This window comes from Coturnix japonica, chromosome 6, assembly GCF_054131305.1.
Source record: "Coturnix japonica strain WE chromosome 6, WE-NBRP24, whole genome shotgun sequence".
NCBI lineage: Eukaryota > Metazoa > Chordata > Aves > Galliformes > Phasianidae > Coturnix > Coturnix japonica.
Window position 1 is genome coordinate 18,219,338 of NC_140668.1, and position 18,059 is coordinate 18,237,396.

General features: G+C 46.1%; 1 protein-coding gene across 3 annotated transcripts; it reads left to right on the top strand.

The window, feature by feature from the left end:
• The first annotated feature begins 1,490 nt into the window (after positions 1-1,490).
• LOC146760432 (uncharacterized) lies at positions 1,491-15,204 on the top strand. Of its 3 annotated transcripts, none has more exons than XR_014947693.1 (5): positions 1,491-1,623; positions 2,146-2,229; positions 3,607-3,753; positions 4,487-4,596; positions 7,614-13,311. XR_014947693.1 is itself a non-coding variant. In XM_085551571.1 (5 exons), the coding sequence occupies exons 1-3, from the start codon at positions 1,985-1,987 to the stop codon at positions 4,506-4,508; spliced, it is 414 nt and encodes a 137-aa protein (XP_085407697.1). In that variant the 5' UTR covers positions 1,687-1,984; the 3' UTR covers positions 4,509-4,596; positions 7,614-7,725; positions 14,751-15,204. The 3 variants fall into 3 exon arrangements, 2 of the variants coding, with proteins under 2 accessions (XP_085407697.1, XP_085407696.1); XM_085551571.1 differs by lacking the exon at positions 1,491-1,623 and adding an exon at positions 14,751-15,204 and having other exon boundaries at positions 1,687-2,229; positions 7,614-7,725; XM_085551570.1 differs by lacking the exon at positions 1,491-1,623 and having other exon boundaries at positions 1,687-2,229.
• Positions 15,205-18,059: the final 2,855 nt, after the last annotated feature.

Consider the following 18,059-nt stretch of genomic DNA (forward strand, 5'->3'; position numbering starts at 1 on the left):
ACTTGTTTCAAACCTTCCTGCCGGCTCAGCATGGCTTCTTCCCCTTAGATAATGGTTGGCCTGTCCAAAAGGGAAGTGCTGGGTGTGACGTACCCCCATCCCTGGCTATGGCAGGAGGATGTGGGGATCTCAGGCCCTGCCCTCCCCCAGTGGAAGGGCAGGGACCCCAAAAGTCATTCTGCTGCCTTCTTGTCACCAGCCAGGTCCTCTTTCCCATAGCCAACGTCCCTCCTGCAGCCCCAAAACAGAGCTGAGCTGCAGAAAGGAGGCCCTCCTGTTCATATGCTCCCTTCAAATACTACAAGGCCGCAGTGAGGTCTCCCTGAAGCCTTCTTTTCTCCAAGCAAAACAAGCCCAGTTCCCTCAACCTGTCCTCGTAGGAAAGGTGCTCCAGCCCTCTGATCATCTTCGTTGCCACCCTTAGCATTATTTGCATTTCTCTTTTGCCTTCCTAAAAAACACACCTGCTTCCGGGCACATTTCATCCCACTGTTAGGCCTTGTAAGAAGCACTATGGCAAGTCCACATGCAGAAAACACTGTCATTCCATTCAGTAACAGAGAAACCATTCTGCCCTTGCTCATGACTCTCGTCCCTGTTTCCTCCTGAACTGGGCAGTGTTTGTGGGCAATGAAAGAAATCCCCATATTCCAGAAAATAAAGACAAATAAGAAATAGGCAGAAAAGCGGCACTAATACTTTGTCACTGGTGGGAATCTCCACAGAATGTGTTGTGCTGAAGGTGTGAGGTTAAGGGATCATCACTCTCAAGATAAAAGTCATAGCATGGAAGATTTAGGGATGGCGTGCTGACTAGAAGGAATAAACAACACTTACCTTGTATCTTATTCATTTTCTCTCTCTTATCATCGGATATCTTATCCTCATCTACAAAGCTCTGAGGTTGTCCAAAGCCTGTTGCCATGAGCTTTGCTAAACGCAACAGTGCTGTGGCTCAGAGGTATTACACTGGCACATCGCAAAGGAGAACTCCATAACCCAAGTGTAGAGGGAAGAAGAAAGGGGAACTGTTACAATTAATTACCTCCTCTAAATTGGTAACTGTAGGCTTCTTGTCACACACTCGTGCCTTAAAGCAGAACACCACAGATGTTGACAACCATGACAGGGATTTCTGCATACAAGCAACCACACGAGGCTGGGCACACTCTCCTGTCTCTTTGCCATTCCTAGAAAGACCCAGAAGAGCTCAGTGTTCTCTTGCTGTTAGTTTACATCCTCCAAGCACTTCCAAAGGCACGCTGCTCTGTAGAAAAAGCTGAGCTGTCCAGAAAGTTTGTTCAGGAAGAATGCAGCAGTATCAGTGCCCGTCATCCTGGGGGACCTGAATGCATTTGTGAAGAGAACAGGGAAAGGAGAGGGAAGAGAGCAAAACCAACAGGCACTAGCAGTGCTGTCCACAGGGGGCGGGGCTTGAGGCAGGGCCTGTGCCAGAGGGGGGCCTGGCACAGTTAGGGCCAGCTCAGGGCCCAGAGCAGAGGGGGAGCAGGCAGAGGCAGGGCCTTGGGGCCCAGGATGGAGGAGGACCAGGCACAGCTGGGGCCAGCTCAGGGCCCAGACTGGAGAGGGACCCAGCACAGTTGAGGCCACTGCAGGGCCCAGGTGAGAGGGGAACCCAGCACAGTCGGGGCTGCTTTGGGGCCCAGGCTGGAAAGGCGCCTGGCACAGCCAGGGCCTTGTGGCAGCACTCAGACTCTCCAGTTCAACCGTTAACCATAACCTCAAATGGTAACTGTAGTGGAAGGCAGGAGCTGATACAGCTGCTTTACTCTGTTTTAATTTTCCAAAGAATGGTGAAGGACTCGAGCTAGTATCCAAAAAAAGGAATTTCTGAAAAAAAAACCCAACACAAATCTAAACAAAAAATCCCAAATACACTTTTCTGAAGAACAGGATTCACAAAATGTTGCTATGGAGCAGATCTCCAAATAGAGACTCTTTCTCTTAGACAGCCAGCTCTAACATGAGATTAGGGAGGGCAGCAACCAGGCTCTCCCCCTTTTTTGCACATATGAAGTGCTTCCAGCTGTGCTCCACAGCAGAACATCTTTCAATGAAGATTAAAGCCTGTGAAATGAAAGAATCCATTCCTATTTCTTTCACATTTGTGTTCATTGACTTCAGTTCCAACCAGGTGGACTCGCAGTGTCTTGCAAGTGACACCTGGAAGCAGGTACAGAGTGGAGACCCAGCACCCTCAATGTCCAGGTGAGTAACAGCAGCCAAGGAGGCCTTTGGGCTCTGCAGGGTCCAAGTGTGGAGCATTACACACAGGAACACCTGAGTATAAAGACAGTGGCAGAGCTGTAGAGCTAGCCATAACAGAGAGGCACAGTGGCTCAGTTAATTTCCTGCAGTAACACAGAAAAAAAGAGCCATGAGGGAAATGCAGATGCTTTCTGCCTTCCTCTTTTGTCTCATGCCTTCTGCCCCCATCAGAGGGGAGGAATGAGCTGCACTTCCACAGAGACATTCCCCTCACAGCCACTCACACCTCAGGTGTGGAGGAGCTAGCTGGGGCTGCTGGTGGCAGCTGTGGAACACTGCCATCTGTGGTGCCCCATCCTACCTTTGACACTGTGCAAATGACTGCAAGCAGAGATGTAGCAGAGGGAACACAAAGCATTTAATAGCTTATCAAACAAAGCAATGAGTAATAGAAATGACAGTATTTCCAAAGAAGTGGCAGGGAACTGGGGTTCTGTAGCAGGCTTTAGAGGCTCTGCATGGAACACAGCCCCAGGACACAACCCATCAGCTGCTGGGGCAGCAGCATCCTTGTCAGTGGGGGATGTCGCCAGTGGTGGACAGGGACAGAGTGAAGCCACACCTTGATGTAGCTCTGCATCTGCTCCTTTCCTGCTCATGTCCAGTCCTTTCATCTATTGCACTTTCGATCTTCTGTCCTTCTTTCTTACCTTTATCCTTTCTTCTTTTCTGCTCTTTTCCTCTTCTTAAGTTGTTTTACCTGTATCTGCTTTTCCCCTCTTCTGTTGTTTTACTGCTCTGGTCTGCATCCGGTGTCTGCACCACAGCTCTAGGTTGGACTTTGTGTTGGGATGGAGAAAGGTTCACAGGGCATAGATTTGTACAAGAAGAGCTCTCGTGCTGTGCCCAACAGGTGATGAAAAGGAGCCCTCAGGACCCAGGACCACAAAGGCAGCTTTTTTTCCCAAAGGCCACAGCGTAAGCTCGTGTAACTGGGAAGGATTCTGTTGTATATCTCCTGGAAGTGCCTTTGAATGAATAATTTTCTGATTTGTTCCCAATTGTTGCTCAGAGGAAATGAGGCTTTTATCCTTGTATCTTTGCAGGAAGACAGAGAGGAGGGAACCTGTCTGGTGAAATGCTCAGGTGCCATTTCCTTCCTTGCACCAACAGCCTGTTTGTGTCCACGCGATGCCAGTTGTCCTCCTGACAGTTTCTACTGATGTTTCCCTGAGACCTTCTGCTAAGCTCTACTGTTTCTGTTTTCTCAAAGCTTTGTTAGGACTAAAAGAGGAGTGGATAACAGATGGAAGGATCTGGCCTTCTGCTGGATGATAGCCACCTGCATGTCATGTTCCTGCTTTCTCTTTTCCACAGGTGGCATTGTGCTTCCCAAGGAGCATATGGACCTTTTAGATGGGAGTGCACAGCAATGATCCAACAGGGTCTCAGCTTCCTTCCTGCTCTGCACCTGAGTGAGGGACACCGTGACCTGCTTAGGAGGCAAGATGTCATGTCAGGGAGGTGCGTTTTCCTTGGTTTTTTTTTGTCATCTGTGCTTTCCTGTGCTGTGATATTTTTTTGCGTTGCAGTGCTATGGTTTTCTTTCCTATTTGGTGTTTTCTATGTCTTATTCATTTATTTATTTTTATAATTTTTTTCTTGTCTTTCCTTCTTTTGACTTGAAGGGGTGGAGCCTGGCTGCACCTCTCTTACAGCTCATTTCAGGGGGCTGACTGCCCTTGGGTGGGATTTTTTTCTGTTGATTTCTCCTCTGTGGAGTTTGTTCTGTGCACTTCTATCCTCAGCAGTGGGTGAGCCATTCTTTCCTTGCCTTTGTAATATTGTGCTAGTCTTTCTGCTGCTACAGATAGTATGTGGTTGTTTTTTCTGGGTTTTTTTTTTTTTTTCTGGGTTTTTTTATACTTAGATTCCCTGGTCTTTGGCTTGCTTTTTTCTTTATTTTTCTTTGTATTGCTTTTTTTTTTTTTCCTTAATTTGCTGTGTCATGTTCTCCTTTATGGTGACATTTGCAAGAGACTGTGAATTCTCCTGGTTCAAACTGCAGTCGGCTTCATCAAATGTGTAAGAAATATATAAGGGCTGCTGAGGCCAGGCTAGATTTCCATTTCTTTATGAACTGGGGTGTTGCTGCGGATGCGTTTATCTCCTGTTTTGTCTCTTGTGCTTGTTCAAGAATTTTAGAACATACTATGTCAGTGTTTGTTTCTATCCTGCTTTCTCTTCTCTCTGGCAGGTCAGCTCATGCTAGAAGTTGATGGCATCACTGTATGAATCGAGGTCAGTTTAGGAGCAGCTGCTGGTGGAAGGAATCAAGTCCAGGCTAATAAACGGAAGCATCTCCTGGTAAGGTGTCAGAGGCGGCAGTAATGATGTCTGTCATTGTAAAAACCAGAGGGCAGGCTCATCCAAGTTCTTGCTGGCTGATGTTTGGGAGTATCTTGTTTTCCAGCTGAAAGATAAGAAAGCTAAACATGCTGAGCCGTTACAGCTTGAGCTGAAGTTGTGAATGTGCTCCCGGATGTTTCCTTTAGTGGTAAATCATGTTCTGGCACTGTGGTAGTCCTATCTCTGTCATGATTTGGAGCACAGTGTCTGGTTGCGAGCCTTGTGTGCCTGTTTCCATGAACCTTGCTTTCTTTCTGTCTTCAGAGTAAGTGCAGGGTGCTTCCTTGCTTTTGGTGGATTCATCCAGGAGGCTTTCAGAAGGCCAATTGCAGTATTCATAACACAGAGGGACACAATGGGAATGGACTGTTGTTACCACCAGGCAAAAGTTTCTTATGTCATGAACAATATAAACAAAATTCTTACTTCTGGCCTGGCCCTGAGCTGCTGCAGCTTAAAGGCTGTTTGCTTTTGGGTGGCCCTTCGTGGAATTACCTGATGAATTTTCCCCCAATTTTTTAATGGCATTTTTAATGGCACTCATAGCTACTAAATTTGGGAGAGGAGTTAGATAAGGTTAGGGTAAGCTGCTTCTTTTTTTTTCTATTCTCCTAGGTGACTGTATTTTCTGCCAGTGCTGTGCTAGCTCTGTAACCGGGGATGGTCCTAATGCTCATGAAAAGGCTCTACTGGCAGCACAGAATTTGACCATTGGGCTGCCTGCTGGATTAATTTCTGTAGATTGAACAAACCATCTCAAAAAGCATACAATCAGTTTATTTTTTGAAAGGCTGTCAGCTTTTGAGGTCGCTGAGAAGTCTTGGTTTATCAGTCACTAGCAGCTTGCTGGAGCTTGAAGTAGTTGAATCGTCCCTTACAGAGCTGTTAAATAAAACCTTCTAATTACTTTGGCATTGTAGCTCTGAGCTAGGCTATACCGCTGGTGTGTGTGCCTGTGCTGCAGATGCCATCCTTCCTCATCCTTCTCCTCCTCCTTGGCAGAAGGTATCACCATCAGCTTTCTACCTCACCCAGCAGTTGTTCTCTGAGCAGAGACTTGGTCGCTTCCCAGTTTCTCTGTGGCACCCCCCTAGGCTGTTAGTTCTCTCTTTTTCTATTGGTGTTCTGTGTAGTCTTCAGTTTGCCCTTAGATGCCAGGCCACTTGAAAAGAGTTTTCAAATCATATCCATCCTGATTTCTTTACGTGTTGTCCTTTTTAAAAACAAACAAACAAACAAAAAATCAGCAACAACAACAACAAAAACCAAGAGGAATACTCTGGAATTTTCTATAGCAATCACCATTTCAGACTTGTCCATTATTCCTTTTGAGGCTGTTCTCTAATTTATTTAGTTCAAGATCAGTCCCCGTCCTTTGTTCTCCCTGCTTTTCTGTCCTGTCTGTATTTATTTGTTTTTCTCTTCAGCCTGCTTTCCTTCCAGTGCTGACAGTCATGGGGAACTCCTAGTTGTGTCAAGGAAAATGAATGCCACAGCACACATTCCTTCTTGATGTATAGCGGGTGCTGGTGATAGCAGAGCCCCTGTTCTCTGTGAGCAACTTGTGCTTAGCCTGCATTCGTTGATCTCTGATCTGCTAACCTTGTGAGAAGATGAAACAGAGCATCCAGCTACTTCACTGGGATTGTGGTTTGCACTGCTTTGACTTTAGTCCTGCAGGCCAGTGATGGACAAGGCAGAGGTGTTGGGATACTGAGAGAAGTGTTTGTGTTTGGAACTCTGCATTTTTTTATTTTTATTTTTTTCTTAACCATCACTGGGGACTGCTTCAGTTTAGCAGAGGAGCCTTAGTGGCGTGGTTGCCTCAGGTGTACCTGATCTCATGATGGTATGTGGCCTTTTGGCAGAGTTTGGGAACTGACCCCTCAAAACAGTGTTTAGAACTAGTTGCAGGTGATAGCAAGGCTAATCCAGTAAGGTTTTGATGAATCTGTCACAGAAGAGTTACCTGTCCTTATGAGCATGGCTGGTGTGTGGTATGTTGCTGCGACCTTCCTCCTTCTGTGTTTGATGAAGTAGATGCTTTTTGGTAGGGACGTTAAGGCTTTGGATGTGATAAGTTGGAATCCTATTGTGAGCCCAAATTCAGCAAACAGTTACTGCTTAACAGGGGCCTCAGGCATATGTTTTAAGTTTCTCTGTTTCCTGTAGGACTTAAAAACATGTTTATAGCTTTGCGGAGTATATATGGCACAAGGTGTGCTTGAGTATCTTGTGTTCTCTTTGGCAAGGACGTAATAAAAACCAGTCCTGGATGTTTGGTGAGGGAGCAGTGTTGAGAGGGGCGAGCCAAGTGGTGGTAGGAGTCCTGAGCCACCTAGTTTCTGTGCCTCTGTGTGGAGCTTTGTGCTTTGGAAATGCCCAGATTAGCTTTGGCTAAGCCTCTGAGCTTCTGGATGCTTCTCATAACCAGCTCAAACCTCTCAAAAGCTTGAGGATTGTCCATCGCTAATTTTCAAATGAATTGCATGGGGAAATGAAGATAAAAACCAAAACCCTCAAGTAGAAGTACTTGTTATTTTAAGAATAGAAAGGATAATGAATATGCCAGTAGTGTTTGATTGTTATGGAGGAGCACAAAGTAGTGGCCAGGAGATAGGAGAAATAAGGAGGAATGTCTCTTGGTTCTTTTCTCTAGGATCTTCAGGAACTGTTGATAAACGTAAAGATGGGTAATACACACATAAAGAATGATAGTGGTTTTAAGGGTTGGAAAAATATTGTGAAGCACCCGTGTTTCGCCCCAGATTAAAAGATTTGGAACTCTCCCAGAGTAGAGAACAGTTTGTCTGATTTCCATTTTGCTGAGCAGTTCAGGCCATCAGAGAGGACTTGCTGGCCTCTGGACAAAGGGAGAGTGTGAAGGAGAGGAGGAAATAAAGATGTTAAGATCTGTGAAGAAGGATGAATGGCAATGGTTGTTTGTCACCTTACTGCCCTTCTTGTCTCCCTAGAGCCCAGCTGACTTCCTGGGATTGCTGAATAGCTGCCTCTCGCTGCCTTTTGCTGCCTCCTACCTATCAGACTAAAAACCAGTGGTGTAAAACTGAGTGTGAATTTAGTGGGGTAAGTCCTTGAGTAATCGTTATTTCCGTAAAAGGCATTGGATGTCTCAGGATGGAAGTCCAGGTACCTGCCCAAGTGTATTACAGCAGTCATGGAATTTCTATTTCAGAGACTTTTTCAAAGCCCTTCAGATGGAAAGGCAAAGGGATGTGCAACTTTGGAGTAGTAAATGGTGCATATCAAAATGTAAAGAGGGCTAATTAATGTAAACAGACTCCAGTCATGTCGGTGTATAGCTTTCTTTAGGAGGGTACTCAGGAATTCTTTTCTGACAATGAGTGATAGTGTCCCAACTCCAGGTGCGTGCTCAGCTTGGAAATGCATGCACATAGCTTTTGCTTGGCCAGCTGCTTTGAATGCATCGCACTACATCATCTTGTCTTGACCTCTTTGCTCCCTCCATCAAAAGTTTTGCTCGGTCTAGACTCGTTGCAGGTGCTCACTGTGTTATCTTGACCCACGTGAGATCAATACAGAGATGAATACAGAAAATTAAGTAGGGTTGTGCAGCACTAATTTGAACGTCTTAGGGGAATGATCGTGCTTAGGATAGGGTATCTTCCACACTGCTGATTGTCATCGTCGCCCACCCTTTGTGGGACTCAGACTTGTAGAACTAGCTCTTTGAAGAGAGGGCTCCCAAGGTATTAACCCATGTAAACTTCAGAGTACCAGGTTGTGTGATGGCATTTATGGGGCAGAGCCCACAGGGAATATGCCTCTGTGTCACTCAGTCTTGTGATGACACAGCGCCCGCTGCAGCCTGGGGTCAGTGGGACTGCAGGCACAGCGGCATGGAAGCTGAGCCAGCCACAGCCTGGTGCGTGCTGTGCAAGTTGCCCTGCCTGGTGCTGGGCTTAGTGCTGCCCTGTGCTGATGAAGGCAGCCTCGGAGTGGTGTGGGGCAGCACTTTTTGCAGCTCCCTGCCAATCAGGACCCCGACCAGCAGCAGGTTACTTGTGTGAGCAGGGGCGTGGGGGGGAGCCCATTTCACTTGCTGTTACAGCCTCAGAGAAATGTGGTTATTTTTAAAATGAAGCTTCTGACTGCCGGAGGACTCGTGTCATTCTCGCATCCCACTTTAGTGGATCCTGTCATGTGACTTGAAAGCACAGGCTGAGAGTGCAGGCTTATTGGATTTCATTTGATCTTTCCTGACGACAGGAACCAATGGGTGGCTTCCAGAATAGTTCAAGATGTCTCTGTTAAGAGCGAGTTTTACTACACGTAACTGGAACACCAAGCTCTTGATATTGTGCTGGTGATTAAAGCATTCTTTCCAATCAGCTGAAGAAATAGGCTTAGGAACACAGAGCATAATTCCTAGCTGCAGTAGATGATAGTGTAGCTTGAAGAAGTGTTCCCGTGGCGGCTCAGGTAGTTTAGATCTTAGTAGCATCTGGTAGTCTAAAGTGTGACTAATTCAGCTGATGTACTTCTCTTTGTATTTTTGGCTCTTCATTGTTGGTGGGTAATTTCAGCAACCAGCCCAGCAAAGACTACTGGTTGGCAGATAGGCTTCTGTACTTAGCCTTGGAAGGCAGAAGGATGCAGAGAGTAACATTTTGCAGAGTGCAGAGTGATTATAGAAACTGCAGAAGGTCAGCTTTGATAGGGATCATAGAGTCATAGAATTGCTCAGGTTGGAAAAGACCTTAAAGATGGTCAAGTCCAACCATAACCTGACCAAACGTACCCTAAACCTGACAACCTGCTGCCAAATCATGTCCCTGAGCACCACATCCAAATGGTTCTTAAACACATGCAGGGGTGGTGACTCAACCACCTGCTTGGTTTTTCCTTTGAGGAGCAAGCTGTCAGAGATGTCACTGCAGGAGCTGGTGCGGAAGCTGGACAGAGGTGTGTACTTGGTTTTCAAGAAGTTGCAGGGCCTAAGAATCTGCCTGGAGAAAGTGATTGTGGGGAAGCCAGAGACACTGCAAGTTCCATCACAGCTGCCACAAGGACTGTGGTGTTAAATCTCATAGAATCATAGAATTGCTCAGGTTGGAAAAGGCATTAAGGATCATCAAGTCCACCCACAACCTAACCGTACTAGCCTAACTCTAACAGCCCTCCACTACACTTTGTCTCTGAGCACCCCATCAAAATGATTTTGATGATACCTTTTGCATACCCCTTTTACCTTTGCCTTTTCTTCTATGTCACTTACCTTTTGCCTTTCCTCTGTTGAATTTGCCCTCAGGTTTTTGCTTTTCGCACTGCCATTTGCTTTTGCCCTTTGCCTTTGAATTTTGCATTTTGCTTTTGGTGTTTTCCTTTTGTCCTATGTCATTTGCCGTTTTCCTTTACCTTTGGCATTAGCTTTTTCACTTTACCTTTTGCATTTCCCTTTTGCCTTTGTCTTTTGTCCTCTGCAATTTTCCTTTTGCCTTTGCCTTTTGCTTTTTCTTTTGCCTTTGTTGTTATGCACTGTCTTTAGCCATAGCCATTTGCATTGACAAGTTGCCTTTGCATTTTCAGTTTTCCTTTTGGCTTTTGCCTTTGCCTTCTCTCCTGTGCCATTTGCCTTTTTCCTTTGCTTTGTCATTTTGCCATTTTCAGTTCCCTTTTGCCTTTGCCTTTTGTACTAACTGTCCCACTTAGCTTTTGCCTTTGCCTTTTGGAATCTGCCACTTACCTTTTGTCTGTGCATTTTTCTTTTGCCTTTCGCCTTTTCCTTTATGCTTTGTCTTTTGCTCTTTCCATTAGCTTTTACCCGTTGTCTTTGCATTTTCAGTTTTTATTTTGTCATTTCCCGTTGCCTTCTGTCGTATGCAATTTGCCTTTTCCTTTACTCTTTCAATTTTCCTTTTTCATTTCCCTATTGCCTTGGCCTTTTGATCTATGCCACGTACCATTTTCCTTTTGTTTATTGCCTTTTACCTATTGCATTTTACATTTGTCTTTGCCTTTTGCATACATATTACATTTTCCCGTTGGCCTTGGTGGGTGCATCTGCCCTTGTGTTTTGTATTTTCCCTTTGCCTTTTGCCTCAGCCCTTGGCTTTTGACCTTCCGTTTGCCCGTTGCCTTTTTCTTTGGCCCTTGCCTTATAGCTTTGCCGTTGCATTTTGTCTTTTCCCTCTGCCATTTGCTTTGGCCTGTTGCATTTGCCTGTTGCCTTTGCCTTTGGCAGTTTGCTTTTGCTTTTGCCTTTGCCTTTGCCTTGTGTCCTATGCCATTTTGTTTTGCCATTGCCTTTACCGTTGCCTTTTGCCCTTTTTATTTTTCATGTCTTGCTTTGCTGCTCCGTCTATGTTGCCATGGATTGCTTTTGAGTTTTGGTTTTTTTTTTTCATATCTGTGGATTCCTTTATTTTTTTTTCCTTTTCCAGTCTTGGCATTCTTTTATCCTTCACTATGCAGTATTCCTTTTTGTTACTCAGTATTTCAAGCCATTTTGCTTTCTTTACCTTGGCTTCTTAGTTCTTCAGCTTTCATTTCTCTTTTTTGTTTTATCTTTGCTCTTTAGTTTTTCTTTTGAATCTTTACCTGCCCTTGTTTTTGAGTGTTCTTTGTTTCTTTCCAGTGCTCAGCACTGGTGAGCTTTTTTATTGTTTCTTTGATATGGACTCTTTGCTTTGACATGATCTTGTGTTCAGGTGATTTGCTTTACTCTTGCATTTCTAGACCTTTTTTTGCTTTGCTCTGTTTTCCTTCCATGTTTCGTTTTCCCCTGTTTGATTTTTTATAGTGCTCCTTTTACTTTACTTTCCATGGTCCTTGTTTCATTATTGTTGCCTCTTTGTCTTTCCTGTTCCTTTATTTTCCTTAGTGATTTTTGATATTGTTTTTCTTTCGTTTCCTCTTTGTGTGTCCTGCCATTCTGTCTCCTGCCAGTATGTGTTTCCTGCTATTGCGTGTTTGTCTCCTGCCAGTGTGTTTTTTCTTTCTGTCTTATAATACTTCTCTGTTTACTCTCATGGCTGCTTAAATCCATCCCTTACCTCCTTCTTGGCATGACTGCAGATGCTTTGCATTCCTACAAAGATATGTTTTGTTCTAAATGTCATCCGGAGACCCAATCTGGGCTTGTCACCCTGATGTAGCATCTCTGGTTGAGGCAGCAGCATGCCCTGTAGCTACCCATTCCTCCTCCCTGGCATGGATGTATTACTTTTTGTGTCCTCGAGACTCTGTTTGCATGTCTGCATTCTGTCTTTGATACTACTTTTCCCTAGTGCTTTCCCTTCGTACATTTCCTCAGAGTTTTTCCTCATTGATTTTTCTTAGTGTTGTTGCTTATTGTTTTTCCGTACTGTTGTGTTTTTTTTATTTTATTTTTTCTTTTTTTTTTTGTTTGTGTTTGTTACCTGCCAGTGTATGCCTCCGGTCAGTTCGTGTCTCCTGCCAGTGCTTGTGTCCTGCTACTTTATGTTTCCTGCCTGTGTTCCTCTCCTTCCAGTCTGTTTTTTTTTTTTCTTTCTTTCTTTCTCTCTTTTCTTTTTCTTTTCCTCTTGTCACTTCTGAGATTCATTTCCCAGTATCTAGCCTTACCTTCTCTGGTGGAGGTAGCAGCATGCCCTGTAGCTACCTATTCCTCTTCCCTTGTATTGTTGGTGATATCTTAGCCTTTTTCTGGCTCTGTTGTCATCTCTGCATCACCATGGGAGTGCATTCTTTTCCTTATCCTTTGTTTGATCTGTATTCCTTTGTTTGTTTCAGTTGTTGTTGAATTGTTATTTTGTTGTTGTTGTTTTTTACTTATGCTGTTTTTTTCATTTCTCTTAATCTCTGAATTTTATCTCGTTATCACTTAGCCTAATTTATAGCCTGCAGTTCTTTTCCCCGTGTCACGTTCAGGTTTGGAACCAGTCAGCCTGGGGTTACACCTCCCCATGTTGCATCTTTGTTGTTGCTAGGGAAAAGGAGTGGTTCCTTTTCTACAAGATACTCTGAAAACATCTGTACTAAATGCACGGGGTTTGATTTTGGTTGGGGAAAACAAACTGCTTCCCGTCTTACTCCCCCGTCACTTCCTTGGAGCCTTTCCTACTGCTTGCATTTGCAGTTCGTCTTGTAGACATGTAGTTAGATAAGAGCATCTCTGCTTTCCTCGTCCCTTTCCAGCTTGCCCTGATTCTTCTGCTGCTGTCCTGCCTCTTCTGCTTCTTTCTCTGGTTCTCCTTGTTAAATAAATTGCAGCCCAACCTTCAAAAAGGAAAGAAGAATTTAACTGCAGTGACCCATGTCCTTATCCCACTGTGGTCTGTGCTGAAATGGCTATTGACTGAATTGGGAACAAGGCTGCCTTCCCCCTGCTTTCACATAGCCTCTCTATGGCATACAATAAGTGGGGTTTCACAGGTTGCGTGAGGAGCAGCCAGGTCCAAACCTTCCCTCCTTGTCAATGCAGTGGCTGGGGAGGTTTCAAAGCTCCTTGGAGCCAGGGAGCTCTTTGGTGGAGCTGACGGAGGAAGGTCCCACCTCCATCAGGGGAAATAAGAAGGAACTCTGCCATGCAAAATAAGGAATAACATACCAAGTGGGGATTGTACAGTGAAGCAGGAAACTGATGCTCTGTTGGAATATGGAATAAAGGGGGACTAAAAGAGGGAAACTTAAAGCTAGTTTATAGAAACAAAGGATAGTTAAATTTTACAAGTAAAAGAAACAAGGGGCATAGGAGAGCAAAGAGGATGCAGCTAAGGAGTGAGACCTCACGGACGACATCAGGCAAGGAGGAGAATAACTACTTGTAAACTACCAGAAGAGGAGTTTCATCCCCCTGATAAGAACAAGAGGGGGTCTTCATGCTAAAGACCTACTGAATATGTATCAGAATTCCGAGAACTACTGACTATGTATTAGAATTCTGAGAAATCATTGACTATGTATTAGATGTACCTATATCTGTGTCACGATTTTACAAGTTGGTGTGCAAGTTTGGTGGAGCTATCCCCCTTGCACCCGGCACTGGAATAAACATACCTGCTTTATAACCCATCTCTGGATTATAGAGTTTTATTCCGCAAGTCAGGATGAAATGCATTCATTTGGCTATGGCTTTTTGGATGCAGCACTGCTCAGTAGCCCTGGGCTGTGGGAGCACTGACATGATGCAGCGGGATGCCACTGGGATGCAGGGACAATTCCTGCTTTTCCGCAACCCAAACTCAGGTCTTGTGGAGGCCCCGGAAGGAAGAGTGCAGTGCTGTGCAGTGTTACTGGGCTGGGGATGAAGGCTGAGGATGACTCATCCCCACTCAAGGGAAGTGCTGTGTGTGGCTGGTCTCATGCGTGTGCCATGGACTCTTTCCTTACCGGAACACACAGGAGTTTTGAGGCACAGCACTGAATGACTGTGCTGGGTTTTCCAGAGCCCCCAGGGCTTTGGGGACATTACTGCCACCATGTTGCTGTGCCCTGGCTGCTGGTGGGTCTCAGTTCATTGCTGTCCCTTTACCCCCCACCGCTGCCATCCCTAGAATTGATCCCTAGCTTGATGCCTTGTTCCATCCTCTTCCTGGTGACTCTTTAGGACAAATAGGGACAGAGCCACTGGTGTCTCCCCGCCTTGTAGGCCTGGGGATTGTCCTGAGTACCCAGCATCACTCTGCTGATGAGAACCAGTTTCTAGGGTCTGTCCCCTGTCCTCAGCTTGGCTGGGGTCCACCCGTATGGAATCACCTGTAAATAAGGGATAATAGGGACAGCAGCAGGACTGGGGGCTGCTGCAGCACCCATGTGCATCCAACCCCTCAGCATCACATAGGAGACCCCCTCTACTTGCTCAGTGAAGAAATAGCCCCCCCCCCCCCCCCCAAAAAAAAATCCCCGAGTGACTCATTTGGGGCTAAAAAGGCAGCAAAAAGCAGAAGCTTGGGAAGTGTGGGAGGGGCATGGGAGGCCTTTGCTCCTGTCCCCATTTGGGGTAAGAAAAGGGGCTAAAGGGTTGCAGAGTGGGACCCCCTCAGCTGTCTGCCCCCAGAAGCTGGAGGGGGAGGAAAGGAGAGGGAGAAGTGGAAGATGAGGGGGGAAATGAGGACACTTTGAGTTTGACAAAAAGCCTTTCATTCCAGGAAAGAAACGCTTGGCTTTGACTCAGCAGCACTCAGAGCAAAAGCCATCCCCGTGCCCGCTGTGACATCCTGCCAAACTTCTGCCCTGCAGCGCTTGGCTCACCTTGTTGCCTCTGTTTCCCCTCGTGCGACGTGCAGTGGTGCCACCCCCAGCCATCCTCAGGACCCACAGTGAGTCTGTTGGTGGCCAGTGTGTCACTGAGTGACAGCATCAGGTGGGAATGCATCAACATAGAGCCAGGGGAGAGCAGAGCAGCGCTGGGGTGGGGGGAAGTCAGCCCCAAGGGGAAAGTCTCCCCCGTGAAAAAAGTGGGTCATTTAATACCTTGCGTGAGATGCTGGAGAACAGGAAATGAATGAGCTTAATATGTGCCACCTGGGTACTTCCTGAACGTCCTCCAACACCACAAGTGCTGTCCAGAGCTCTCCAGTGTCCGCTCGTGCTCCTTGCAGTTCCCCAGTAAGCTCTCATTGCTTCCCAGTATTGTCGAGACTCTCTTTGTGCAAACTCTGTATCCCCCAGTACTGCCTGGAGCCACCACAGTGCTGTCTGCGTCCTTCAATAGCCTCCCAGTGGCACCAGTACTGCCCAGTGCCCCCAGTTAACACAGCCATTGTACAGTACATGACCATCTCCTTCCACGAGAACAACACAAGGCCACAGAGACGTTGACAGCAACGATGGTGCTGGAGACATTCAGTCTGGAGGAGCTGCAGCTCTTGGTTCACTGCAACCACTCCAGCATCCCCAGAGGTGGGCATGGAGGTCTGGGTGGCCTTTGGTGCTGCAGGAATGACTGCAGGCAGAGATGTACCCAAGTGAGCACCAAACATTTAACACATTAACAGTCTAAACAGTAAAGAAATGACAATATTCCCAACCATTTCCAGGTAAAGGCAGAAATCTTCCTTTTACACTTTGTACCTATTAAACAAAGAAACAAACACGTGCTGAAATCACAAGTGATAACCTTGCTGCCAGTACTGGTTGACCTGAGTGATCTCTCCAGAGGTGCTTTGAAGTGGTTGTTCCCTTGGCAGAGGAGAGAAGTAAGCTTCGTGCTTGGGTACTTAAAATAAAGTTCAGTGTTCTGGGTCTTCCAGTGCGCCTGCCTGGGGAAGCAAGCAATTCTTTGGGAGAAACCATCACATTTCTCTTTCATTTGACAGAACTCGGTGCAGTATCAGCTTAATGTGAACACTGAGGTCCATCTGCAATTATTTTAGAGAGTTTTGTGCCACACAACCCGACTGTTTGTTTCATCTTGCTTCAGATGGAATGGCTGACTTCCTGACTGGCATCCTCACTCGAGCAGAGAGCCACTTGGGCTCCTGTCCCCGTGACCTGGATGCTGAAAAGAAGCTGTGGGACTCAGCCAGGAGGGATCTGTCATTTCATTTGCTGGGAGGAACCAGCAGGCCTACCTTGCCAGTGTCCAGAGTGCCTGCCTCATTTTTGGCCAAAGTCAGCAGTAGATGGACTCAGAGCTCTGTGCATGTGCCTCTTCACTGTCCTGCTTGGCTGGTGGCACTCAGGGGGGATTTTGTGAGGTGAGGTCTCTGCTGGGCGATTCAAGCCCAACACATTTGAAGTTGAGTGGCAGACAGTATGTATTTTGATTTCCAGGCTTGTGACTTGGTCACAGGGACTGGCAAGTAGGATGGAGAGGGCTCTCTGGAGATTTTGCCCTGTTGCTGCACATTGCTGCCAGCACCACAGCAGGAGGCAGATGGCCATACATCAGTGGTGGGATGCACAGAGAATGAACACCTGCCTGCCCATCAATAATTCCCCAGAGACCACAGTCTGCAACTAAGGAGACAGAGTGACAGAAAGCATGCTGTAGGTTTGCAGTCCACTTTATGTCTAGCACTTAGAGGTATGTTTTGTCTGAACTGTCTGATACTTTGGTCAGTTAGTGCTACAGAACAGAAGCAGACAGTGACTTCTGTATGGGCAATTGATTCTAACAAAGAGAAAAGCACTGCAGGAAGCCTTACCTCCACCTGCAGAGAAATCAGTTCCCAGCCCTATGTCAGTTCAGTTAAGCATCACTGCTCCTTCCCCAAGGAGGATCCTCTATGAAATGCAACAGGACAAAATGTGAACCTTTCACAATGTATCAATCCTTTCAAACCAAGGCATCTAGCATCTCAAAATGACTACTGCTCGACTACCAGGTCGTTTCAGATCACATAGGCTTCAACATCTGGGAAGCCTCTGTTATTAAAGGAGAAAAGGGCTCATGCACTTGAATAAGGGCCACAACTTTGGGGACAGCAGCTACTCCCATTCTTTTCCATCTAAAGCTGTAATTTAGCTTTCACTGCATCTACTTCATGCAGCCATTCATTAGTTCTGCAGTGCACTGAATGGTGCAAAGACTGTGGATCAAGGGAACCAATCTAACCAGTCCTTAATTTCCTGATGAGAAATCTCTCTCAGTCTCTTGGAATAGCACTGATCACTTGGAGCACATTAAAGTAAAGCACCCAGGAAAAAGGTGGCAAAAGTTGAATCACAGCGCCGCCTGCTGGAGACCGACATCTCGAGGGAAGCAGGATGGATGTTGCAGCCAAATGTGCTCCTCCACCACTGGTTTTCTGAGACGTACCCGTGAGCACCACACATTTGTACGGTCTGTCTGTCCGTAGAGCTACAAAGGCAGAAGCAGAACATCTATATGGTTTGTTGCAGCTGTGGGTTGTGACTGATATCAGTCCTTGGATCTGTTACACTTCACAATTGCGTTCAGAGTTTTTTCAGGTCATCCTGGCTTTCTGGTGCTCCCTGCACAGTGACACCATCTCTTCTGTCACCCCATTTAGTCAAACTGACTGTGATTTGCATGTAGCTCCTCCACGGTGCTTCCAAATTCCTAACAAAGTGGGAAATGAGCCAAGGGACCCATCTGATATCTGATAGATGCTGACACAAAAGCAATCTGTCATAAAGCCCTTTGCACTGATGCGATTCAGTGTAATACCTAGCATGGGTTTGTTTACCTTTCCTTGAGACTGCAGGTCATTTCTAGCAGTAACAATGCTTACTGCAGGTCACTCAACACCACGTTATGACTATGAGTCTTACTTGAAATCCATTCCTAGCCATGAGAGCTGGGCAGTATTTAAATAGCGCTTCTTTGGAGCTCAGGATTGGTTCATCCCTAAAGGTAGGAAATAGGGAAGGGGGGTGTCCTGGAAATGGGTGATGCTGAGATGGTGGAGATGCTGAACACCTTCTTTACTTTGGTTTTCACTTCAAAGACTGCCCCTTGGGACTCCTGGACCCTGGAGGGAAGAGAGAAA